The sequence below is a fragment of the Chiloscyllium plagiosum genome, unplaced genomic scaffold (assembly GCF_037043375.1).
Source record: "Chiloscyllium plagiosum isolate Xiang-an unplaced genomic scaffold, Cpla_swu_hap1 HiC_scaffold_49, whole genome shotgun sequence".
NCBI lineage: Eukaryota > Metazoa > Chordata > Chondrichthyes > Orectolobiformes > Hemiscylliidae > Chiloscyllium > Chiloscyllium plagiosum.
In genome coordinates, this window is record NW_028270187.1 from 3,805,415 (window position 1) to 3,832,099 (window position 26,685).

The 26,685-nt window shown below is 43.0% G+C and overlaps 2 protein-coding genes across 2 annotated transcripts in view; both read left to right on the forward strand.

The window, feature by feature from the left end:
* The first annotated feature begins 1,458 nt into the window (after positions 1–1,458).
* LOC148135396 (histone H1-like) lies at positions 1,459–4,241 on the forward strand. The gene has a single exon (XM_087984669.1). It carries the CDS (start codon positions 1,579–1,581, stop codon positions 2,257–2,259), a length of 681 nt encoding a protein of 226 aa, XP_087840795.1. The 5' UTR covers positions 1,459–1,578; the 3' UTR covers positions 2,260–4,241.
* A 1,324-nt stretch (positions 4,242–5,565) lies between these two features.
* Positions 5,566–26,685, forward strand: part of LOC122544534 (uncharacterized) — a 59,257-nt gene continuing 38,137 nt past the window's right edge. Inside the window, exons 1-3 of the mRNA XM_087984698.1 lie at positions 5,566–5,765; positions 6,298–6,378; positions 13,138–13,177. Of these exons, the coding sequence (XP_087840824.1) occupies positions 6,302–6,378; positions 13,138–13,177 (117 nt within the window). The 5' untranslated portion in view covers positions 5,566–5,765; positions 6,298–6,301. The remainder of the gene's footprint in view (positions 5,766–6,297; positions 6,379–13,137; positions 13,178–26,685) is intronic.

Genomic DNA, 26,685 nt, shown 5'->3' on the forward strand with positions numbered 1-26,685 from the left:
GGAATATTATGTGCAATTCTGGTCTCTCTACTATAAAAAGAATGTTGTGAAACTTGAAATGACTATTTAAGATAGTTTTTGGTCCGAAGACAAGGCCTACAATTTGGGAAGAAATATAGCAAGACAGGAAAGCTGCAAACAGATCCAAATTCAGCAAATGACAGCGAAAAGGGATTTAACTAACAAAGAACAAATGAAAAAAAAAGAGTAATGTTGTGGAAACCATTCGAAAAAACTGCTAAAACACTAATAAATGTGTAAAGAGAGAAATGAACATTAATAGGTTGGCAAAGAGGACCATATGCCACTTACAACATTAAAGAAGGGAGTTCAAAATGGGTAACAAAAATGTCTCAAAAATCATTAACATACTATTGTTCTCTGTCCACAAATGTTAACGCAACTAACAAAGTAGTGATATTGAAGAGTTTAGTGAGAGGGAAGAACTGAACTAAATCAGTATTATTTGGGAAATGATGTTGGGACATTGGACAGGATTGAAGGTTGTGAAAAACCAGTCCTTGATCATCTACATCCCAGAGTATTTAATGTAGTGGGCTGAGTAATAGTGGGTTCAGTGATGGTCATGTTCCAAGATTCTATAAGCTCTGCAATAATTTACACAGATTGGGGGCTAGGTAGTGTAAGCAATCCAATGGAAAAGGGAGTTAGATATAAAATTGTGAACTATAGACCAGTCAGCCTGCAGGGAAAAAATCAAAATGAAAGCTTCAATTGCGAAGCATTTGACAAAACAGTATTCAGGATCTGCTAGAATCAGCATGGACATGAAGGGCCTGTTCCAGTGCACACTGTTCTGTCTTCTAAGCTTGACAAACTGACTGACCATCTTTGAGGATGTAAACAGTAGAGCTGATGAGAGTATAACAGTTACTGAGGAGAAAAAACTACAACTAACTCCCTGGACACCGCAGCAAAGGCTGAAAGGAGGAGACATTCTATCCCTCCACACTTACATTTGGTGATATTTCTGGCGTGTGACTGTGTGAATGTGAATATTGTGTCAGAGAGGCTGTCAGAAAAGGGCGGACGGTTAGTCGAACGTAACTGTGTTTGTGTGTCCGCGAATATTATGATATTTCTGGGTCTCTCTGGTGAAAATCAAAAACATTTTCAATTCAACCTATTCCCCGGCTCCCCCACTCGACCCCAAAGGTAGAATTTAAGACAATATATTTGTTGATTTCAAGATTTCAGTCTAAAAGTACCGACAATGTCAGCGCTCAGCTCAAAGAGCTCGATCTATGCGGCAGCAAAATGCGTTTAACTCGACAGCGGAGCCATCTATTCGAGTGAAAACATTTCAGTCGCAACCCTTCCCTTGTCTGGATCAGGAGCGATCGAGCCTGGTTCACTGGAGATGCGGAATTTCAGAGGAATCGGAGAGTTTAGGCCGTTAGAGAAACACAGAAAGGCAGCAGGAGCAGGGAGCTGACGGCGGGTTGTCCCTGCGCCGTCCGCTCGCTGCCTTGAAGTTGCTCAGTGCCGCCACCAACAGCTTCATTGCTGACCCAGTTCAGACTGATCCAGAAAGAGATTCAGCGCAGAGTTCTCAACATGAGCGACAGTGCAGCCGCCGAAACGGCTCCTCCAGCCTCCGCTCCCACCAAAGTCAAGGCTCCCAAGAAGAAGGCGGCGGCTCCCAGGAAAAAAACACCCGGTCCCGGGTTGGGAGAGCTGATTCTGAAGGTTGTCGGGGATATCAAGGATCGCAAAGGGGCGTCACTGTCCGCTGTAAAGAAGGGGCTGGAGAGAAGCGGGATCGATGTGGGAAAACGAAACGCACAGATCAAGATGAGTATCAGGAGGTGCCTGACGAACGGCTCCCTTGTTCTGGTCAAGGGCCATGGCGTCTCCGGCTCCTTCAAACTCCCAAAGAATCCAGTCAAGGCAAAAGCGGGAAAGAAGGCGGGAACATCAGCGGCCGCCAAGAAACCGGCCGTGAAGAAATCACCGGCCAAGAAGGTGACAGCAAAGAAATCCCAGGCCAAGAAAGCGACAGTCAAGAAATCCCCAGCCAAGAAAGCGACAGCCAAGAAATCCCCAGCCAAGAAAGCGAGCGGCAAGAAGCCGGCACCGCCAAAGAAAGCGGTGAGCAAAGCAGCGCCAAAGAAACGCACTCCCGTGAAGAAGGTGAAAAAGACCAAAGGCCCTAAAGCCCCCAAACCCCTCAGCAAACCGACTAAAGGCAAGGCCAAGCCCAAAGCGAAAGTGACCAAGACAGCAGCAAAGAAATGAACCAGTCGGTGTAACATGTAACCATCTGAACCCAAAGGCTCTTATCAGAGCCACCCACATCTCTCGGGAAAGAGCTGAGCCCGGTTCCAGTGTTACCCGTCCTGCCATCGAGCGCAAATCTTCCTTAGATATTAATTGATCTGATTAACTCAAATACACTCATGTCATGTTTTACGAGAGCGGAGACCTGTGAATGGGGAGGTATCATATAGGGAGGGTTTATTGATCTCCATCTGGTTATTTCACTTCGCGACTTAGAACTGTACCCAGTCACGAATGTGACATATTGTAGTATTTGTATTTCACTGACCCGTTCAGGAATGTTACTTTGTTCAGTTTTGATTCTGAGACCCTGCGGATGTTTTCATGGCGCGTTCCTTCCATCTGCCTGTTAACAGACAGTTCAGGCAACAATTCCACATTGTCTTCGGGCTAATTACAATCTCGGGGTAATTTAAAAGATCCAGGGGCACCACGTTGGTTCAGTGCTTTGCACTGCTGCCTCACAGCGCCAGGGACGTCTGTGTGGAGTTTGCACATTCTCCCCGTGTCTGCGTGCGTTTCCTCTGGATGCTCCGATTTCCTCCCACAGTCCAAAGATGTGCATGTCAGGTGAATTGGCTATGGCTAAATTGCCCATAGTGTTAGGTGGATTAGTCAGGAGTAAATGTAAGGAAAGGGTCTGGGTGGGGTTGCTCTTTGGAGGGTCGGTGTGGACTTGTTGGACCGAAGGGCCTGTCTCCACACTGTGGGTAATATAATCATAAAGTGAAATTCTGTCCTTTTATCGGTGTACACTGCATTAGCTTTTAACATGTTTAAATTGGCGGGATTGTTTCGATTGATTCACGGCGGGTAAACGTTCGGCTGTTCAGTTTGTCTGGGCTGTTTTAAACCCCGCCTTTCCTCCCGCCTATTACAGACAGATCAGGCAATGATCCGCCACCTTCAGAATCAGAGAGAGAGACAGACATACTTTTCAGAGCCACTAAGCCATCCGGGGAAAGCGGGAAGCGATCGCAGTTTTTGGAACATGGCTTTGAATAATATTAAAGGGGGACGGGCGTGACATTAGTAATGCATTTCAGGGGAGTTAATTGAAGACACAGATCGCACAAACGGCAGTGATTAGAATATACGCTGTTGTGAATGTTATGTAATTTTCACATGCTTCATTATAGTAGTGCAGTATTAATACCAGATTAAATCCTCCCTTGGTGTTCGCACCAGATCTTACTATACGATCATTGCTGAGAAAGCGGGCGGGAAAACATGGCGCCAAATCATCAACCGTTTTCTTCCAGATTTGAAAATCCTGCCAAAATGTAGATCAGAGAAGGGAGCTTTACGGAAAACAATGCAAACGTATTTAGTCATTAATTTGCTATTTTTCTTTCGGGGAACGAGACTAGAAGCTAGTTGAAGGATTCAAGATTGTCTTCGGAGGGAATGAATACCCTCATTCAGCCCTGTGAGCATTTCATGAACGTTCTTCGGCGTGAGCGCATTAATAACGAACACCGCCTTTAGGTTTTATTTTAATACCGTGCTCCCTTATTGCAAAAGCTCCACATTAATTCCAGTCCGGCAACTGTTCTGGTTTGATCTCGGTTCGTTTTGAAAGCTTCTAACCGACAGCAGAAAGCCTCATTTACACTATTCTGCAACACAACAGAACCCGCGTGGAGTTTTGGAAATTAAAAAAATAAATGTGTAATTTATCCACCCGTGGGTCTTTAAGAAAAGGAGCACTTCGTTTGTTTCCCAGTGGTGACACTCACGGCTCAGACCTCAACCGGGGCTTGTCGCTCCCAGAATAATCAAATATTAGAGAGTGACTTGAGCAAATAGAAAGAAAACAGATTCACTGGTGTTTAATATGCTCCCGAGAGTCAGGGAGAAGAGAGGGCACATTCTCTTCTCTTGATGCCAGCGCCAAATCATCAATACCTTTCCTTCCAATTTGAAAAGCCCGCCATTCCACAAATAACGGAGTATGTATTACATAGAAAAATGATGTAATAAAAAGGAGAACGTTGTTCAGAGGGGAATTCATCAATACTTGTTAATTAGGTTATATATATACTTCATTCTGGATCAGTGGTGCTGGAAGAGCACAGCAATTCAGGCAGCATCCGAGGAGCTTCAAAATCATTTCGAAGCTCCTTGGATGCTGCCTGAATTGCTGTGCTCTTCCAGCACCACTGATCCAGAATCTGGTTTCCAGCATCTGCAGTCATTGTTTTTACCTTATATATACACTTCAGACAATCTCTCTCGCTTATTCATTTGCCGAACTGCATCTATCTCTTTCTACTTTTTTTTCCCTTTTTTGGACCTAAAGAACTGGCAGAAACAAAAACAAGCGCCAAGAACTGCAATTAATCTCTTCATTTCACATTTTGAAAGCACTCCGATATGTTGATAAAACATTACAGACCGTTCTTCCGACTGAGCTCATTAATCGTCTTTAGACAATATTTTAATGTCGCCCAGCCTTTTTGCACTAGTTCTGACATCAGCAAAAACTCCACATTTGTCATCCCAGTCCTGCAGTTGCTCTGGTTTGATCTCGGTCCATTTTGATAATCTCTCACCGACAGCAGAAAGCCTCATTTACTGTAATCTGATATCGGAGAAAACAACGCCAGAGACCCAGGTTCGAGTCTACGAGGCATAGAACTAAAGGCATGGACCGCCAATCGTGAGATGTATCTGCTCCTCGTAGATTGCTCAAAGACGGAGACACGTTTCTTTTTGGTTTGCCTGGGGAGATATTCACCGTTCATATCCCACCGTGAATGGTGGCTCCGGAACTGACATTTGAAGTGCTCATCCAAATACTTTTTAAAGGTTAAGGTTTCTGGCCTCCACTACCTTCGCATGCAGTGTCTTCCAGATTTCCACCACTTGCTGAGTGAGAAGATTTTTCTGAAATTTCCTCAATATCTTTATATCTAACCCTTCACCACAGCGAGAATCCTTACCCTGACCATATCATTACCCAAGCATCACTTGTGATTGCTCGCTCAAACAAGGGAAACAGCTTCTCTCTATTCACCCTGTCCCACACGCCTCATAAATCGTTTATACTTCAATCATGTGTTCCCACCGCAGTCATCTCTGCTCTAGAGAAAACATTCCTTTTTTTGGAAGTAATATTTGTGCTTTAATCCCAATCCCCAATATTGCGCTGGATTTATCACTGCTGCTGTCACAGTCAGTTTAATGTGTATAATATATTCCTGCATCCTTAGGGGCATGCGCAATGCTGCCCTTCCTCCAAAGCTGACTGTTCCTGAGTAGAGGAGCGCATGCGTGAGGCCCTCCCCCAGCGCTGCCATTGAGGGGCATTTACTCAGTGAGTGCAAGAGGTTTGTTTGTAACAGACCGCAATGGAGAGATCAGCGCCCAGGGAAGCGAGGGAACAGCAGGATCCTTCCAGCAGCACATCGGGATGGGAGCCTGGGACACAGAGGGGGCTCCGAGACCGGGATTGATTCGGGGTGAGTTCAGGGAGAACCGGGGGCTGTTTGTAAGAGGCCGAGCGGAGCAGGAACTGGTCCCGGAACTTGGAGTGAGCGGGCTGGGGGGAAGAGAGAGGCCTTTCTCGGGCTGAGTGTGGGCCTGCTGAGGGAGGCAGAGCGGGAAGAAGCTGCTGTGGGACATTCTTGTGGTTTTTAATCCCCTAAACTCTGATGGGAATTCATTGTTTGGCTTCTATTTCATGCTGTTTGTTGCGAATAGACATGGAATAGTAGGTAATTAAAGGACAGTATATCTAAATATGATAGTAAAGCCTGTTGTTCTTCCTTCAACAGTTAATGTATTGGGAACTGAATATTGAACTTGCAGATGTTGGTTAGTTTTTATACCATAGTAAATTTTTTAGAATTTCGCAAACAGAAAAAAAGACTGGGAGGAGCTCAGAGCGAGAGTGTAACCAGTCCTTGCTCTGTTCACATTGCCCTGATTAAAAACAAAGAATTACTTAGCTGATGGTGATTTACAAGAAATATCCCTCTTGTCTTCCTCCAGGCAAATGATTGATGACCAAGACAACGTAATATTTCCTCAGTACAAAGCCAAGTGTGACCAGCTGCTTCTAACAACCAGCAGGTATGTTACTGTTGTCAGATTGGAGAACATCCTTTCCACAGTCAGAGTGGATTGAGTCAGACACACATTGAGCTTAATTTCCAGAAATACACGTTCAATCCAAGCGTCAAACACAATTGATGCAATATATTTTTTGATTATGCCCGAAACGTCGATTCTCCTGTTCCCTGGATGCTGCCTGACCTGCTGCGCTTTTCCAGCAACACATTTTCAGCTCTGATCTCCAGCATCTGCAGACCTCACTTTCTCCTCAAAGATTTCTCCCTATACTCAATGCACAACAGCTCAGTTCCAATAAATGCCATGATGCTTAGTCAATTATCATTTGCAACATCAGAAAAGGGATAGATTGTATCCTCTTATGAAATTTCCATTCAGGAACTGTATTAACTCCACATGTAATGAAGGCAATTTTAAAGTTACAGTCAAGGTGAACAAACAGATCATTCTATTACATTGTTACAGCAAGGATTTCTGAAGATATAGAAGGAAACTTTGGCATTATCAGTAACTGAGAAGGACAAAATTAATCTTTTGATAAATAGAAGTCCTATGTGAAAGGCACAACAACTAAACAGTGTAAATTCCCAATGAACCTCTGAGCCAAAGCCTGACGTACACACAACCACCATCTCCAACCCACCCTCTTATGTGTGCTTGCATACATATGCACACACACCATTTTCTCACACACAACTACTGACTGATTTACAACTGTTGCAAATTTGTACGCCATCCTGAAATACTCATTCCAACATCTAAAAGTAATGAAAATCCATATACACCACAACTAGCAGAAAACATTTCATCAAACTGATTTCGACTCTCAGATCTCAAGTCAAAGAAACTTACAGCACAGAATCAGTCTCTTCAAATTATTAAGTCTGACTGATCAAAGACAATCTATAACAACATAACAGTTGACTGAGCTAACAATTCTAATTCCTTTCAACCAGCATTCCATTTTCGTAAAACTATTATGGCAGCAGAGAAGCTGTCAACTCCATCTGTATCATAACCTCATTCTCCATTTCATCATTTTGTAGTTATTTTATTTTTCTGTACAGCAAGAAAGTTTTTTTTTAAATTATTCTGTATGTATTTCGAAATTCCTTTTGATTTTCTATGAAGAGCCCTGCATTCCTCTTGACCCTCCCTTCATTATAGTACAAAAAAAAGCAAGTCATTAGAATTGGATCATTACTATTTAAAGCATTTCAGAATGAAAGAGAGAGCCAAAATTGGTCGGTTTGTTAAGCTGCTCAATTTTTTTTTCAACATGAGTTGACATTTAAATTTTCAAATTCAATTTATTGAACTATTCTTCACAGAATGGTGGAAAATAAAAGTCCTTTTCATTTTCCCCCTCCCTACCGTAGAGCAACACAAGAGTCTGCTAGTGGCTTGCACCAGATCCTGTCCACATTGGTAAATAAAATAGAATTGGCCAATTCTCTTTCCTGTACAAGGAACACTCGTCAGTCAGCTGCAATGCAGTTGAAGTGTTCACTTCGTTGCAAATGGGTTCAGTTAATACTGATTCATTGGTTAAAATATGTCACAATGCAAAAATTGATAGCATTCTGAAAACCAGACCTTGATATCCCTATTGTTCCCGGTTAGTCTCTGCACTATAGGAGTTACAAAAGTCCATTGCTTTTCTCCCCTTAATTCTGAAGAAAAGCAAAGATGTTTTTCTGCTGCAATGTGTTGCATGTTCAGTTGTCCATGGATCCTACAGGCTAAAGCTAAAGAACATTGGCTGTGGACATTATTGAACGACATGTGCAGTGCTAGAGATTAACAGATATACAAACACATCCACTTTCACGGACAGGAGCTGAGTCCAGTGGCAATGGATAGTACCTTATTCGTGTCAAGTAGCACAAGTTTGAACACTGAAGTACAGTAGCAGTTACTAAAAGTGACATGTTTCAATTTGGATGACACTGAAGCACTGTGAAACACAATAACCAAGAATAAGGAGCACATTGATATCTCGTATCAAAGAGTGAATGAATCTCATTCTCACACTGGGCCTGGTGCTGATGAACACACACTTTCTCCACACTCCACATTGTGTTTGAGGGCCTGAGTAATGCAGAAGCATTTCCATACTTTTTTAATATAGGAAACACTGATTTATAAGGCATTAAACCCACCTCATAAAGTGTATCAGATCATGACATGCAGAACGGGAAACACAAAGCAACTTAAAAAAAGTGTCAGTGTGATATAGACCAGTGCCACTCCTTTAAAGTGATATAGATTGGCAGCACAACAGAAAACTCACTCACACACAGCCAGTTAATGCTGAAAGGGAAAAAAAAAAGAAATTTAGGCCCAGGTATTTCCAAATATGGACAGTTATAAATTGATTCACCAAACCACTAATCGTTTCAGTTAGTGTCAGATGTTATATCTTAGTGTCCAGCAGCAACTGATAAAGATTACTGCATACACAAAATATTTTAAAAAGTCTGAATGCAATAAAATTCAGATTCATGGCAAAGATAACATCAATCCCTCAATCACAAAAGGTTCGTGAATATTGATCAAATTTATCCTACACTCAGACCAAAAAAAACACAACTGAACATGGAAAGAGAATGAAATACACATACTCTACCTGATGCTGTTGCCCACAGAACAAAACTGGTACTATAGTTATCAAAGGGCAGCAGGTCAGGCAGCATCAAAGGAGCATGAGAATCAACGTTTCGGACATAAGCCCTTCTTCCGGAATCCTGAAGAAGGGCTTATGCCCGAAACGTCGATTCTCCTGTTCCTTGGATGCTGCCTGACCTGCTGCGCTTTTCCAGCAACACATTTTCAGCTCTGATCTCCAGCATCTGCAGTCCTCACTTTCTCCTATAATTGTCAAAGACAGGTAACTGCAGAAATAATCTCAAATTATCATTTAGATAGAGATACTGGCAGTGAGTGGATAAAGTTCAGAATCCCAACAGTTTCTGGAAACTAGTATGGAGAATAGGTGAAGAACAGAATGTCCCAGTCTGGACACAAATGGGCTGAATGGCTGTACCAATTCTGTGACTCTACCATAAATTTCATAATGCAGAAGAGATTAAGGCCCATTCACAACACCCTAAAATCTAATATCACAGAATCAATCACAGTCACAGAGAATTCTTTTTCCTAAATTCATTCATGGGATGAGAGAATCACTGGTGAGGCCAGCATTTATTGCCCATCCCTAACTGCCCAGGGGGTAGTTATGTGTCAGACACCTTGCTGTGGGTCTGGAGACACATGTAGGCCAGACCAGGTAAGGATGGCAGCTTCCTTCCTTAAAGGGCATTAGTGAACCAGATGGCAAACAAGAATAGATTCCTTGTCACCATTGGACTCATAGAATATTATTGGCTGTCAGCGAATTAAGCAACTTTTGATGCATGAGAGTTGAAAGTGACTGGTACTGATTGAGCACTTGACGTTCAGTCACACAGCACAAACTGACAAGGTTAGCTCAATTCCTGAACTCTCTCGTGGACACAACAAAAACTGACAGACGGAGATTGATGGCTGCTGTCACACATTCACTCTGTAGAAACTGAAAGGGAGAGCATGATACTTAAGCACACAACCCCAAACCCCCACACACACTTCAAAAACACTGGCAGGTACAATCTGATAAATGCATTTGAAAATTTATAAACTAGACATTGACAAATACAGATTCACAGCTACATCTTGAGTTACACAGAGCAGAATATAACAGGGACAGATTGGTCAATCACACTCAAATGCACATGGCAGGACATTTCCGAGGAAGACATTCTCATTCACAAAGCAGAAAATTATTGGAACAGATTGATAACACTCTGTTTCAAATTATTTAAATTGACGTGTATGGTTTGATAATGACACTCTGATATTCACAGGAGAAACTGACAGGTAGAGATTGATAACAGAAGAAATCAGTGTTACATTTGAGGTCTAGTGACCCTTTCTCAGAACTGAGTGTGTGCATTTTCCTAGCTGCCACGTGGTCTTCTCTATTCTTGGAAAACTGAGTGTAGATTGGATGTCCACTTGCCAAACACCGACATTCCGTCCAGAAAACAAGACCCTGAGCTTCCGCTTGCTGCAGTGCTCCAGCTCAAACTCAGAGCAAGCTGGAAGAACAGCACCTCATTTTCTGGTTGGGAACACAACAGCCTTCTGGACCCAATATTGAGTTCTACAACTAGGACGAGAGCTCTCCCATGTCATTACCCAGAACCTCTCACACCAGGCCTTGTTATCACAAGGTCTGCTATTATACACCAAGTCACTAACAGTCGCTGTTAATAGTGAGTCACCTTCCTTGTCTGACCATGATCTTTGGATTCTACATCTATCTACCACTTACTCCTGACCCTTCAACATACCTTACCTTCTGCAGAAAAACTAATAATTTCCTGACTACCATCAGTTCTCAGGAATGGTTACTGGACTGGAAATTTTAACTCTGATTTCTGTCCACAGACTCTGTCAGACCTGCTGAGCTTTTCCAGCAATTTGATTTTGTTTCTGATTTCCAGCATCTGCAGTTCTTTAGTTTTTATTTAGAGATTAATAACTACATTTTCATATTCACAGAGCAGAAACTACCAGGGAAAATTGATAACTACATTCACATGTTCCCAAAAGAAAATCTGTCAGGCAAACATTGATAAATACACTCACATTTACAATTCGGACCCTGATTGGGAAGGATTCTTAACTAAACCTTCACAAAGCAAAACCTGACAGGGACTGTTAGTTTTTAACTTCTCCTATTCACATAGCAGAAACTGGCAGGCTTAGATTGACAATTACTCAAACATATTCACCAAGCAGATATCCTCAGGAGGCTAAGGAAATTCACCGTGTCTATAAAGACTCCTGCAAATTTTTATCGATGCACCACCTATTGATGTGTCACAGTGTGGTATGGCTACTGTTCTGCCCAAGACCACCACGGTCAGTTGTGAACAAAGCCCACTGAAAGCAGCCTTCCATCCAAAGGCTCCATTTATACTTCCTCCTGTGTTGGGAAAGCAACCAGCATAAGCAAAGACCCATCTTACTCCGGTTCTACACTCCTCCACCCTGGTCTGTCAGGTAGAAAATACAGAAGTTTGAATATACCGTCCAACAGATTCAAGAACTGACTCTGTGCTGTTATTAGACTTTTGAATGGACCTCTCAAATTTTAATGTTATTCTCTCTCTCTCTCTGCACCATTAACACTGTATTCCAGATTCTGTTCTATTGCCCTAATGCACTTTTAATGATATGATCTGCCTGAAAGGCACTCAAAATAATACTTTTCATTGTATCTCTGTGCATGTGACAATAATAAATCAGATCAAATCAAGTGGATAACTACACTCGCATGTCGCAGAATCTGAGAGGTACAGATTGATATCTACAGTCACACAACCTGACAGGAAAAGATGAATAAATACATTCAAACCCTGACACTACAGCACCTGACGGGAAGGATTGATAACTAAACTCTCTTATTCAAAAGCAGAAATTGATAGTGACAGATGAAAGCTCAGCTCACACATTCACATAGCATAAACTGGCAGGAATTGACAATTACACAGACATATTCACCAAGTAGAAACTGACAGCTGTAGATTGATAACTATATTTATGTATTCACATAGCAGAGTCTGAAAGGTCCAGATTGACAATTACACAGGTAGAAATTGACAGGTAGAGAATGACAACTGTACTATTCACATACTGACAGGGAAGAATCTGACGGGGACAGATTGGTATTGACTCTCCCAAATTGACGTAGTAGAAACAGGTTGACAATGACACTCTGGTGTCAAATACCAAAACCTGACAGGTACTGTTTGATAATTGCACTGAGAAATTGATTACAGCTAAAACTGACAGGTGGAGATCAATATCTACATTCACACAGAAGATACTGACAGGTACAAATTGATGACTGCATTTAATATTCATACAGCAGAAACTGGCAGGGAGATACTGAGAATGACACACCCGTTCTCAAAGCTGAAACTGACAGGTTCAGGTTGATAACTACACTGTCAGATACACAGCAGAAACTGTTAGGGAAAGATTGTTAAGTAAATTCACACGTTCACAACGGCAGAAACTGACAGGTATATATTGATAACTAAACTCACACATCCCCTTCAGTGAAGCACATAGGGACTGAATCCTATTTGTTTAAAATGTATTTATCAATCAGTCTCTGCCAGTTTCAACTCTGTGGTTATGAGTTCAGTTATCAATCTATATCTGTCAGTTTATAGTGTGTGAATGTAGTTATCAATCTGTCCCTGTCACTCTCTAGTAAATACATTTTGGATATTGCAGAGAGTGACAGGGACAGATTGATAACTATATTAACTATCACATTTGCATGGCCTATACTGACAGGTACAGGTTGACGGCCGTACTTCCACATTCACCTCACAGGAACTGACAGGTATGGATTGATAAGGAAACTCTCAGATCCGGATACAAACTTGTTTTGGGTAGCCCCATTGTGGAGCTGTAGAAGTGTTGGTTAGTATCTGATTCTTAGTGAATTGGCATAGATTTCTTTTGTTACAATCACCAGACAAAGAGCAACTCATGTCAGACCTGTAGTTCTGTTTGAAATGCTGGCTTGAAAGAAACACAGCCTCATGATTATAAAATGAATATTACATTAAAAGGTTTGATACCGTCAAACTCACTTAATGTTGATTTACAGGGGATGTCTCTTCTCTCATTCTGCAGACAATTACATGAAGGAGCAAGACAGTATAACATTCTCTCGGTACGAAGCCAAGTGTGATCAGTTCCTTCCAATTAACAGCAGGTCAGACTGAAAACATACTTCCACAGTCACAAAGCAGTTGAATTAAGCACACATGGAACTCAATTTCTGGAGAGAAGTTTTCACAAGAATAGTCAAATACCACCAAGCAATTATAACTTTTTTTATCCCTCTCCATTCTCAGTTCACATCACCCGATTTCCAATAGATGTTATCATTCACAGCCATTGAGTCATCGAGACGTACAGCACTGAAGCAGACTCTTTGGTCCTACTCATCCATGCTAACCAGATGTCAGAAGCTAATCTAGTCCCATTTGCCAGTACTTGACCCATATCCCTTTGAACCCTTCCTATTCAATTACCCATCCAGATACCCTTTAAATATTGTAATTGTACCAGCCTCCTCCACTTCCTCTGGCAGCTCATTCCTTACTCATATCATCTTATGCATGAAAAAGTTGCCGCTTCGGTCCATTTTAAATTTTTCCCCGTTTATCTTAAATCTATGCCTCTAGTTTTGGACTCTCCCACCTCAGGGAAGAGACATTGTCCCTCATGATTTTATAAACCTCTATGTGGTCAGCCCTAGCCTGTTCAGCCTCTCTCTATAGCTCAAATCCTTCAACCCTGACAAATTACTTGTAAATCTTTTCTGAACCCTTCAACATTTCACTATCCTTCCAATACGAAGGAAACCAGTATTGCATGCGCTATTCCAAAACTGGCTTCACCAATGACCTGCACAGCCACAACATGACCTCCCAACTCCTGTACTCGATGCACTGACCAATGAAGAAAACATACCAAACGCCGCCTTCACTGTCCTATCTACTTGCAAATCCACTTTCAAGGAGCTGTGAACATGCATTCCAAGGTCTCTTTGTTCAGCAACACTCCCCACGATCTTACCATTAAGTGTACAAGTCCTGCCCTGATTTGCCTTTCCAAAATGCAGCACCCCAGATTTATCTGAAAACTCCATCTGCCACTCCTCAGCCCATTGGCCCATCTGATCAAGACCCTGTTGTACTTTGAAGGAACCTTTTTTGCTGTCCAATTTTGGTGTCATCTGCAAACTTATTAACTATACCTGCTATGTTCAAATCCAAATCATTCACATAAATGATGAAAAGCAGTGGATCCAACACTGATACTGGTGGCACACCACTGGTCACAGGCCTCCAGTCTGAAAAGCATCTCTCCTCCACCACCACCCCCGTCTTCTACCATAGAGCAAGTTCTGCATCCAATTGGCTACCTTCCCTGTATTCCAGGAGATCTAATCTTGCTAACCAATCTCCCATGAAGAACCTCATTGAACGCCTTACTGAAGGCCAGAAAGATCACATCCACCACTCTGACCTCATCAATCCTCTTTGTTACTTCTTCAAAACAACTCATTCAAGTTCATGACACACATTTTCAGACACACAAAGCCATGCTGACTGTCCCTAATCAGTCCTTGCCTTACCAAAAGCATGTCAATCCTGTCTCTCAGGATTCCCTCCAACATCTTGCCAACCACCGATATCAGACTCGCCAGTCTACAGTTCCCTGGCTTTTCCTTACCACCTCTCTTAAATATTGGCACCACGTTAACAATCTTCCAGTCATCCAGCACCTCACCAGTGACTATCAATGATAAAAATATCTCAGCAAGGTGCCCAGCAATCACTTCCCTACCTTCCCACAGAGTTCGAGGGTGCACCTGATCAGGTCTTGGGGATTTATTCACTTTTATGCATTTCAAGACATCCAAACTTTCTCCTCTGTAATATGGACATTTTTCAAGATGTCGCTATCTCTTTTTCCGCATTCTATTATCTTCCATGTCCTTCTTCACAGTGTACACTGATGCAAAATACTCATCCATCCCCATCTCCCACGGCTCCATGCATCGGCTGCCTTGCTGATTTTTGAGAGGGAGAAAGTGAGGACTGCAGATGCTGGAGATCAGAGCTTAAAAATGTGTTGCTGGAAAAGGCCCTATTCTCTCCCTAGTTACTGTTTTATCCTTAATCTATTTCTAAAAACTCTTTGCGTTCTCTTTACTTCTATTTGCCAAAGATATCTCATGTCCCCTTTTTGCCCTCAGGATTTCTTTCCTAAGGGTACTCCTACGACCTTTATACTCTAAGGCTTCACTCAATTTCTTCTGTCTCTTCCTGACATATGCTTCATTTTTTCTTAACCAAAACCTCAATTTCTCTCATCATCCCACACTCCCGCCACCTACCAGCCTTTCCTTTCACCCAAACAGGAATATACTAACATCTGCCCCCAATCAGCTTTTGAAAGTTCTTGCCTATGCTGTCAAAATTAGCCTTCCTCCAATTTCGAACTTCAGCTTTTAGATCCAGTCTATCCTTTTCCATCGCTATTTAAAAACAAACAGATTTATGGTTGCTGGCTCCAAACTACTCCCCCACTGACACTTCAGTCACCTGCCCTGCCTTATTTCCCAGGACTAGGTCAAATTTTGCATCTCCTCTAGCAGGAACATCCACATACTAAACCAGAAACTTTCCTTGTACACAGTTAACAAATTCCTCTTCTTTTAAACCCTTAACACTACAGCAGTCCCTGTCTACATTTGGAATGGTAAAATCCCCTACCATATCCACCGTATTATTCTTACAGAGAACTGAAATCGCCTTACAAATTTGTTTCTGAATTTCTTGCTGATTATCAGGGAGTCTATAATACCATCCCAATAAGATGACCATCCCTTTCTTATTTCTCAGTACCATCCAAATAACTTCCTGGATGTGTTCCCAGGAATATCGTCCCATAGTAATGCTATCCCTTATCAAAACTGCCACTCCCCTCCTCTCTTGCCCCCACTTTCTCAGCTTCCTACAGAATTTGTATCCTGGAACATGAAGCTCCTTCTCTCGGTACATTTACATGTTGATTAAGAAATTTTCTTTGAATTTTAAAAGTCTCTTCTCCATCCAAGCCTTTAGCACAATGGTACATCCAGACAATGTTTGTAAAAACCTACTATTACAGCCTTTATCATCTTACATATATCTGAAATCTGTGTATATTTGTTCCTCAGTTTCCTTCTGACTGTTGGGGGGCCTATCATACAGTCCCATCATGATGATTATCCCTTTGTTATTTTAACCCAGATATTTTCACTGGATGATCCTTTTCAGAAATATTTTCTCTAGTTAGAGCAGCAATGTTTTCCTTAATCAAAAACACCATTCCGCCTTCTCTTTTACCTGCATTTCTATCCTTCCTCATGCTTCTCATACTTCTATAATCTATTGAATACAGACCCAGAGTTATCCTCAATTGCTGTTTTTCTGACAAGTCTTTCATCCTGGGGTCATTCTTGTAAATGTACTCTGGGCTCCCTCCAACACAAGTACATCCTTCCCAAGATAATGGGCCCAAAGCTGCTCACAATATTCCAAATGCAGTGTGACCAGAGCTGATAGAGCCTCAGCAGTACATCTCTGCTTTTGTATTGTAGTCTCCGTGAAATAAATGTTAAAATGGCATTTGCCTTCCAAACTGCTAACTGAACCTGCCAGTTAACCGTAAAAGAATTCCTGAACTAGGACTCCCAAGGTCCCTTGCCTTTGAGATTTCTGAATACTTTCCCTGTTCAGAAAATTATCAACATCTTTATTCATTCTATCAGAGTGCATAACCTCACAATTTCCTACATTGTATTCCATCTGTCACTTCTTTGTCCACTCTTGCAGCCTGTCCAAATCCTTCTACACCCTCCGCACCTCCTCAGCACTACCTGCCCCTCCACCGACATCTATCCCATGTGCAAATGTGGTAAGAATACCCTTAGTTCCTTTGTCCAGATCATTAAGGTATAACATGAATAGTTGTGGTCCCAACATTGACCCCTGTCCAAGTCCATGAGTCACTGGCTGGCAATTCTGTAAAAGACCCTTTTATCCTGACTCTCTGCCTTCTGCCAGGCAGCCAATTCTCTGCCTTTACCTTGTTTAGCAGCCTGCTGTGTGGTACCTTAACAAAGGCCTTCTGGAAATGCAAGTCGATTACATCCACTGACTCTGTGTTGTCTAACTTGCTTGTTACTTCCTCAAAGAATGTGAACAGATTTGTCAGGGAAGACCTCTCCTTAACAAAGCTGTGCTGACTCTGCTCTATTTTACCATGCACTTTCAAGTACTCTGCAGTCTCATTCTAAACAAGGGATTCTCAAGCCTTAGGAATGACTGCGTTCTTGCTATGTAGCCTGTAGTTTCCTGCCTCTGCCTCCCTTTCTTAAACACATGTTGCATTAGCCATTTTCCAGTCATCTGGCACCCTGCCTGACTCCAGTGCTTTCTGAAAGATCATCACCAATGCCTCTCCAATCCACTCCACTGACTCCTTCAGTTATCTGGAGTATAGTCCATCCGGTCAGGCAGCATCCAGGGAACAGGAGAATCGACGTTTCGGGGATAAGCCCTTCTTCAGGATTCCTGAAGGCTTGAGAATCCCTTGTTTAGAATGAGGCTGCAGAGTACTTGAAAGTGCTGACCTGCTGCGCTTTTCCAGCAACACATTTTCAGCTCTGATCTCCAGCATCTGCAGACCTCACTTTCTCCTTATAGTCCATCCGGTCTTGGTGATTTACCCACCTACAGCTTCCCAGCCCCTTCGCCTTACCAATGGCCAATGCACTCACTTCTGTCCCCAGGTTTCCCTTGAAGTTCTGGTCGGTTGCTGGTGTCTTCCACTGTTAAAAATTGATGGAAAGTACCTCTTCAGATCCTCTGCCAAGCCATGGTTCCCCATTACTACTTTTCAAGCATTGTTTTCAAGCTGTCCAATGTCCACTCTTGTCTCTTTGTAACTGTTTAGATATCCAAGAAAATTCCCTGCAGCCCTCTTCTGTATTAGTAGCGCGCTTACTCTCATATTTCACTTCTTTCCCCATCGCCACCTTTTTTTTGAAGTTATTTCTGTTTTTTTAAAGACTTCCCAATCTTCTGGCTTCCACTGATCTTTACATCACTATGGCTTGTGTTGCCTTTATGCTCTCCCTGACTTCCCCTGTCAACCAGGGTTGTCTGATCCTCCCCTTAGTATTTTTCTTCTTCCTTGGGATGAATTTCTGCCATGTCTCCTGAATTAACCCAGAAACTCCTGCCATCGCTGCTCCACTGTCTTCACTGGTCAGCTCACCCTTCCAATCAACTCTGTCCAGCTCCACCCACATGTCTTTGTAGTTACCTTTACCCAAATGTCATCCCGTTTCATCTGATTCAATCTACTCCCTCTCAAGCTGCAGGGTGAACTCTATTATGTTATGGCCACTGCCTCCTAGGAGTTCCTTCACTTTGAGCTCCCTAATCAAGTCTCCCTCGTTACACATCACTAAATCCAGAATTGCCTGTTCCGGAGTGGGCTCTCCCACAAACTGCTCCAAACAAAAAATCTCTCAGATCATTCCACGTTTTCTTGAGAACCACTATGAACCTGTTTTTCCCAGTCCACCTGCATATTGAAGTCCCCAATGATTATTGCAACAGTTCCTTACATGCTTTTATAATTTCCTGATGCATTTTCTCCCCCACATCGTGACAGTGGCTAATGGCTTGTACACAAGTTCCTTCGGCGTCTTTTTCCCTTTGTGGTTCCTGATCTTTACCCTCACGGATTGTACACCTTCTGACTTTATTTCACTTATTGCTATCAATTTAATTTTATTTCTTGCAAACAAGACAACCCCTCTGACTCTGCCCACTGCCTTTTCGATAGCTTGGATAATTAGTTACCAGCCCTGAACCCCCTGCAGCCTTTTCTCTGATACCTACAACATTGTGAATGCCAAGTTTACCTTGTTCTGTAGACCGTGTATTTAGTTACAAGTCCCTCTTCCCTTCTCATATTTGTCCCTTTATCTGCTGTGCCTGAAGTTAGATTCCAGACCCTTACCATACTTTCTGTCTTGCAACATGTTGTGAAAGCTTTAACCTGTGCTGAGCACTTCCCCATCTTGACTTTTCCATAATTTTGCACGCAGCTGAAAAACAACCCCCATATTTTAGTTTAAAGTCCAATATATAGACCCTGGTTATGCCATTCTCCAGGACTCTGATCCCAGCATCATTCACGTGTAGCCTGTCCCATTGGAACAGTTCCATCCTTCCCCAGTACTGACTCCAGTGTCCAGTGAATTCAAACCTCCTGTTTGTCCCACATCAATCTTTCAGCCACACATCTTACTGTTATAATCTTGCTGACTTTATGGCTCAGGTAGTAATCCAGAGATTATTACCTTTTTGATTTTTTTTTTTAAATTTATCCCTGAGCTGCACATATTCCTTCAGCAGAACGTCTTCCCTCGATCTGTCTATATCGACAGGATCGTTCCTGTGCAGCCCAGATGACTATCGTGAAGCCAGGCACCAGACTGGCAAATCTGCCTTCGGGATTCTCGATTCTGGCAACAGGGAAGAGTCTCTATTCCCCTGACTACACTGTTTCCGATTACACTTGCATTTCTCTTTTCTCCTTCCTCTCGATTGGCTCCCTCTCCCACAGTGATGTCGTCAGTTTGCTCATCCTCTCTACAGACCTCACACTCATCCACACAGGGAGCAAGAATCTCAAACCTGGTTGACAACCTGAAGGGCTGAGGCTCATTCAGCACTACACTCTGGTTTCCTCTACCTGCCTCACTCTTAGTCACACCCTTCTATCCCTGACCACTGATTGATTTGAGGTAGTTAATCCAAGGGGTGTGACTGCCTCCAGAAACAGAGCATCCAGGTAACTCCTGTGCCTCCCTGATGTGTGGCTATGTTCGGAAATCAGATTTCAGCTCAACAATCTGAGCTGGAATCCCTCAACCAACACTTGTTATGGTGGTCGTAGCTATGAATCACAATGGGGTCCACCAGCTCTGACGACATGCCGTTAAGACACCTCGTCTGGCCTGGCCCCTCCATTTTAATGACTTGGTACTTAATTTGATTTTTTAAACATTTCATGCTGAAAGAACATCCACAGTTGTTGGGGAGATTAATTGACCATGCTCAAGAGGCCAAAATTAAGTAAGTGCAGATATCTTGAAAGATTGTGTGGCTGGCAGAGATTAGAAGTGAGAATGATCACTATCATAGTGGGATTTGAAAAGAACGACAAGAAATTTGTTAAAATGTTGCTTTTCCTCAATTTGTGACCTCTTCAGGTCAATGAGCTCCAGGTGAGGAGAACAAAACTCAGTGTGAGCACACGGGCAGCGGGGTGTTGGATGAGCTGAAGATTACAGGGAGGTTGAAAGTGGGAGTGTGTTAGGGTCATTCAGTCTCGAGGTTACAAAGGACTGGATGAGATTTCAGCACCTGGAGCTGAGACTGTGTTGGAGTCAGGCCACATTACTGAAATGGAAATAGAACATCATGGTGAGGATGTGGGTCTGTGGTTTAAAGCTAATCTCCAAATGTGATATTCCCTTAATGTTGTGAAGAGCCTGGTTCATATAGTTACCAGTGGGAGTGATACAGGTGGAGTTAGGAAGTTTTGTAACAGGGACTGAAGCCAGCAGTCTTCAATGAACAAAGGATCAGGAGGAGGCCTTTCAGCTGTTCCACTATTGAATGAACTCATGGCTGCTGTGTGGAGTTCAGCCTTTGGCCCATAACTCCTGAATACCTTTGTTGAACAAAAGTTGACCTGTCTCAGATTGGAAACTAACCACTTAGTGATTCAATGCAAGGAGTATCAGAAATAGGGTGGGTGAACTTAAGGCGTGGATCGGTACCTGAGACTACAATGTTGTGGCCATCACGGAAACGTGGATAGAAGAGGGACAGGAATGGTTGTTGGAGGTTCCTGGTTACAGATGTTTCAGTAGATTAGGGAGGGTGGTAAAAAAGGAGGGGGGGTGGAGTTGCTAATTAGAAATGGTATAACGGCTGCAGAAAGGCAGTTCGAGGGGGATCTGCCTTTGGAGGTAGTATGGGCTGAAGTCAGAAATAGGAAAGGTGCAGTCACCTTGTTGGGTGTTTACTATAGGCCCACCAATAGCAGCAGAGATGTGGAGAAACAGATTTTGGAAAGGTGCAGAAGCCACAGGGTCGTAGTCATGGGCGATTTCAACTTCCCAAATATAGATTGGAAGCTCTTTAGATCAAGTAGATTGGATGGGGCGGTGTTTGTGCAGTGTGTCCAGGAAGCTTTTCTAAGTCAGTATGTAGATTGTCCGACCAGAGGGGAGGCCATATTGGATTTGGTACTTGGTAACGAACCGGGACAAGTGATGGGCTTGTTAGTGGGTGAATATTTTGGTGATGGTGACCACAATTCTGTGACTTTCACCTTGGTTATGGAGAGAGATAGGTGCATGCAACAGGGTAGGTTTTACAATTGGGGGAAGGGTAAATACAATGCTGTAAGACAGGATCTGAGGAGCATACGTTGTCAGGGAAGGATGTCGTGGAAATGTGGAACTTTTTCAAGGAACAGATACGACGTGTCCTCGATATGTACGTACTTGTCAGGCAGGAAAGAGATGGTCATGTGAGGGAACCTTGGTTGACGAGGGAGGTTGAATGTCTTGTAAAGAGGAAGAAGGAGGCTTACATAAGGTTGAGGAAACAGGGTTCAGACAGAGCAGTGGAGGGATACAGGATAGCCAGAAGAGACCTGAAGAAAGGGATTAGGAGAGCTAAGAGAGGGCATGAAAAATCTCTGGTGGATAAGATCAAGGATAATCCCAAGGCATTTTATGCGTCTGTGAGAAACATGAGAATGATGAGAACGAGGGTAGGCCCAATCAAGGACAGTAGTGGGAGACTGTGTATTGAGTCGGAAGAGATAGGAGAGGTCTTGAATGAGTACTTTTCTTCAGTATTTACGAACGAGAGGGATCGTATTGTTGAAGAGGAGAGTGTGAATCGGACTGGTAAGCTAGAGAAAATACTTGTTAGGAAGGAAGATGTGTTGGACATTTTGAACAACTTGAGGATAGACAAGTCCCCCAGGCCTGACGGGATATATCCTAGGATTATGTGGGAGCAAGAGAGGAAATTGCAGTACCGTTGGCAATGATCTTTTCTTCTTCACTGTCAACGGGGGTGGTACCAGGGGACTGGAGAGTGGCGAATGTTGTGCCCCTGTTCAAAAAAGGGAATAGGGATAACCCCGGGAATTACAGGCCAGTTAGTCTTACTTCGGTGGTAGCAAAGTAATGGAAAGGGTACTGAGGGATAGGATTTATGAGTATCTGGAAAGACACTGCTTGATTAGGGACAGCCAGCACGGATTTGTGAAGGGTAGGTCTTGCCTTACAAGTCTTATTGAATTCTTTGAGGAGGTGACCAAGCATGTGGATGAGGGTAGAGCAGTGGATGTAGTATACATGGATTTTAGGAAGGCATTTGATAAGGTTCCCCATGGTAGGCTTATGCGGAAAGTCAGGAGGCATGGGATAGAGGAAACTTTTGCCAATTGGATAGAAAACTGGCTAACCGGTCGAAGTCAGAGAGTGGTGATAGATGGTAAATATTCAGCCTGGAGCCCAGTTACAAGTGGAGTTCCGCAGGGATCAGTTCTGGGTCCTCTGCTGTTTGTAATTTTTATTAATGACTTGGATGAGGGATTCGAAGGGTGGGTCAGTAAATTTGCAGATGATACGAAGATTGGTGGAGTTGTGGATAGTGAGGAGGGCTGTTGTCGGCTGCAGAGGGACTTAGATATGATGCAGAGCTGGACTGAGGAGTGGCAGATGGAGTTCAACCCTGCCAAGTGTGAGGTTGTCCAGTTTGGAAAGACAAATAAGAATGCGGAATACAGGGTTAACGGTCGGGTTCTTAGTAAGGTGGAGGAGCAAAGGCATCTTGGGGTCTATGTTCATAGATCTTTGAAAGTTGCCACTCAGATGGATAGAGCTTGTAAGAAGGCCTATGGTGTATTAGCGTTCATTAGCAGAGGGATAGAATTCAAGAGTCGTGAAGTGATGTTGCAGCTGTACAGGACTTTGGTTAGGCCACATTTGGAGTACTGTGTGCAGTTCTGGTCGCCTCACTTTAGGAAAGATGTGGAAGCTTTGGAGAGGATGCAGAGAAGATTTACCAGGATGTTGCCTGGAATGGAGAATAGGTCGTACGAGGATAGGTTGAGAGTACTAGGCCTTTTCTGGTTGGAACGGCGAAGGATGAGGGATGACTTGATAGAGGTTTATAAGATGATCAGAGGAATAGATAGAGTAGACAGTCAGAAACTTTTTCCCCGGGTACAACAGAGTGCTACAAGGGGACATAAATTTAAGGTGAAGGGTGGAAGGTATAGGGGGGATGTCAGGGGTAGGTTCTTTTCCCAGAGAGTGGTGGGGGCATGGAATGCGCTGCCTGTGGGAGTGGCAGAGTCAGAATCATTGGTGACCTTTAAGCGGCAATTGGATAGGTACATGGATGGGTGCTTAAGCTAGGACAAATGTTTGGCACAACAAAGGGCCTGTTCTGTGCTGTATTGTTCTATGTTCTATGATTGATTTCCAAACCTCTTCCACCTTTTTCATATCGAAGTCATTCCTCACATCTCTCCCACGTACTTGATTAAATTGGAGAAAGTTTCTATTCATTCAGCACTGTATATTGTGATGTTGTGAGAGTTGGAGGGAGCTTCAAGGGAATGTTGGTCACATACACCTGCTCTGCAGTCCTTCATGGTGGTGGAAGTGGCTGTTTTGGGAGGTTATGCTGAAGGTATGGTTGAGCAGTTGGTCGATAAACCTCTCTCATTCTCCTTCCAGCACTGTGGAATATGACGTGGGAAAATATATCGGGCGGCATGGTAGCTCAGTGGTTCGCACTGCTGCCTCACAGCAACAGGGTCCCAGGTTCGATTCCAGCCTCGGACCACTGCCTGTGTGGAGTTTGCACATTGTCCCCAAAACTGCATGGATTTCCTCCGGGTGCTCCGATTTCCTCCCACAGTCCAGAGATGTGCAGGTCAGGTGAATTGGCCATGGTAAATTGCCCGTAGTGTTAGGTGCATTAGTCAGAGGGAAATGGGTCTGCGTGGTTACTCTTCAGAGGGTCAGTGTGGACTGGTTGGGCCTAAGGGCCTGTTTGCACACTGTAGGGAATCTAATCTAATATGCATTTCGGCAGGAAGACTAGGAGAGGTGAATATTATTTAACGAGGGAAACCTCTGCAGAAAACTGCAGCACAGAGAATTTTGGGTCCTTCTGCTTGAAAGATGAAAAACTAGCATCCAGGTTCAGTGGATATTCAGGAAAGGAAATGGTTAGTTGGCTTTTATTTAAAAGGAATGGGAAGAAAAAATGGAAGTTTTGCTAAAACTGTTCAAGACATGAGTCAGATCACACTTGGAATACTGTGAGTTGCTTTTGTCCCTTATTTTGGGAAAGGCAATCCATAGAGTATTCAGGAGATTGATCCTGGATATGGGAGGAATTTCTCAGGAAAGGAGTTTGAGCAAACTGCTTCTGCACTCATTGGAGTTCAGAAGAATGAGACAAGAACTTATGGAAAGATTCTGAGGGGCTTGACATTGTAGATTCAGGAAGATTGTTATTACTTGTTTGAGAGTTGAGGACATAATCTCAGAGTAAGGAATCACCTGTTTAAAATGGATCTGGAGGAATTCCTGCTGTTAGAGTACAGAATACTGCAGTGGCCTGTGGAGGCTGTGCTGCTCAGTGTGTCCAAGGCTGAGATAAATAGATTTTTAATTAGGAAGGGATTCAATGGTGGGGCATAAGGCAGGAAAATCGAGCTGAGGATTATTGGATCAGCTCTGATCTCACTGAATGGTGACAGCAGACTTGCTGGGTTGAGTTACCTACTTCTCTTACATCTGATGGTTTTAAACATTTTCTTTTTGGGTTCTCACTTGGTTTGCTTTTTGTTTTCAATGAACTTCACAGGGAATTGGAAGATGATTTGCAATGAGGAGACATAAAACCAAGCATCACTTCCCAATCTGACCAAGCTGCCGAGTTTATTGCCACCTGAATATCATTGGGTTTTGAAGTAAAAAGCACCGCCCACAGTGGGGGAGAAACCGTACGTGTGTTGTACACGTGGACAAGTCTTCAGCAGATCATTGCCTGTCACAATATATAAATACAGCCACACTGGGGAAAGGCCATTCATCTGTTCCAAGGGTGGGAAAGGATTCACTCGATCATCCACTTTGCTGAAACCCGAGCAAGTTCACACAGAGGACAGACCTTTGAAATGCTCAGAATGTGGGAGGTGCTTTAAAAACTCTGGGGCACTGATATCCCAACAACATCCTCACAGTGACGAGAGACCCTTCATGTGCTCTCACTGTGGGTGTGGGTTCAAGCCATCATCCAACCTCATTAAACACCAGCGGATCCACACTGGGGAGAGACCATTCACCTGCTCACACGACGGGAAAGGATTTTCTCATAAATCAAACCTGTTAAAATACCAGCGATCTCTCAGAAGGTAGAGGCTGTTCTGCTTTGACTGTGGGAAGAGATACATTGTGAAATCCAAGCTGCTGAAACACCAGCATATTCATGAGAAATGACAGTGCCTGGTTTTTACTGTGAACATCTCCCTCCTTCATAGTCTCAGCCAGAAGATTTTGTTTCAATTCCCACCTGATATGGAGCTATGTCAAAGAACTTAATTAGTTTTGTAATTGATAACTGAATGATATCCACTGGGGCAGGTTTCTACTGAAGTTAATGAACTCTAGCTCAGTTAAAGGGATGACTGTTCTGGATGACAGTGAAATAAATGCACTGTGTGTTAAACACAGTGTATAAAACCTATTTCTAATTTCTGAGTGCTCATTGAAGTGATCTTCCTCTGATTGTGTTATGGAAGAATCACTCAATGTTTTATAAAAAATTACCAGGAGACACAGAAAATCCTTCATGAAATTAAACTTTAATCTTGCAAAATCAAAGCTGTGGGAGCCAGCGAAATGTCTTCCCTGGCTCTCCACAGGCTCTTTGTTTTCCTGCAATTTATACAGTTGTTCTTCCTGCGCTTATCAGATAACATCAGCATAACCAATCATGCTGGCTTGCTTTATTTTTCTAAACTAATCACCGTCTGCCACACTGCCTCAATCACACTTAACCTGTCACATTACAACTTCATTGTTTTCAGTATTCGCTCATGTACCAGTGATTCAGCTAACCTATCATTATCTGTTACTGGAGCCCTGTAATACGATGCCAAGCATGCATTACAACACCAAGATAACTACATAACTGCCAGAGTAACTTCCATAACTGAAGGAGTTGGAATTTGCTGTTGATCACATCCAGCATCCAATTTGATTCTTTGTAGTCTTTCTCAATTGACTGTGTGGAAATTCTAGCTAGGTTACAAGTATTAATAAAAGGATTAAAAAGTCAATTATATCAAATTTGTGGTGAACACCTAGCTTGCTAACACTTTTTCTAACGTCCTTCGCACTTCCTTTTGAAAAGTTTCTCTTTCTCTCTCCTCCATCTTGTAAGGAGCTCATGCAACTGCTTTGTTATTCAGATTGAGATAATCTGA

Excerpts from the sequence above, each read along its gene's own strand:
- LOC148135396 (XM_087984669.1), top strand. The coding sequence starts at position 1,579 with ATGAGCGACAGTGCAGCCGCCGAAACGGCTCCTCCAGCCTCCGCTCCC.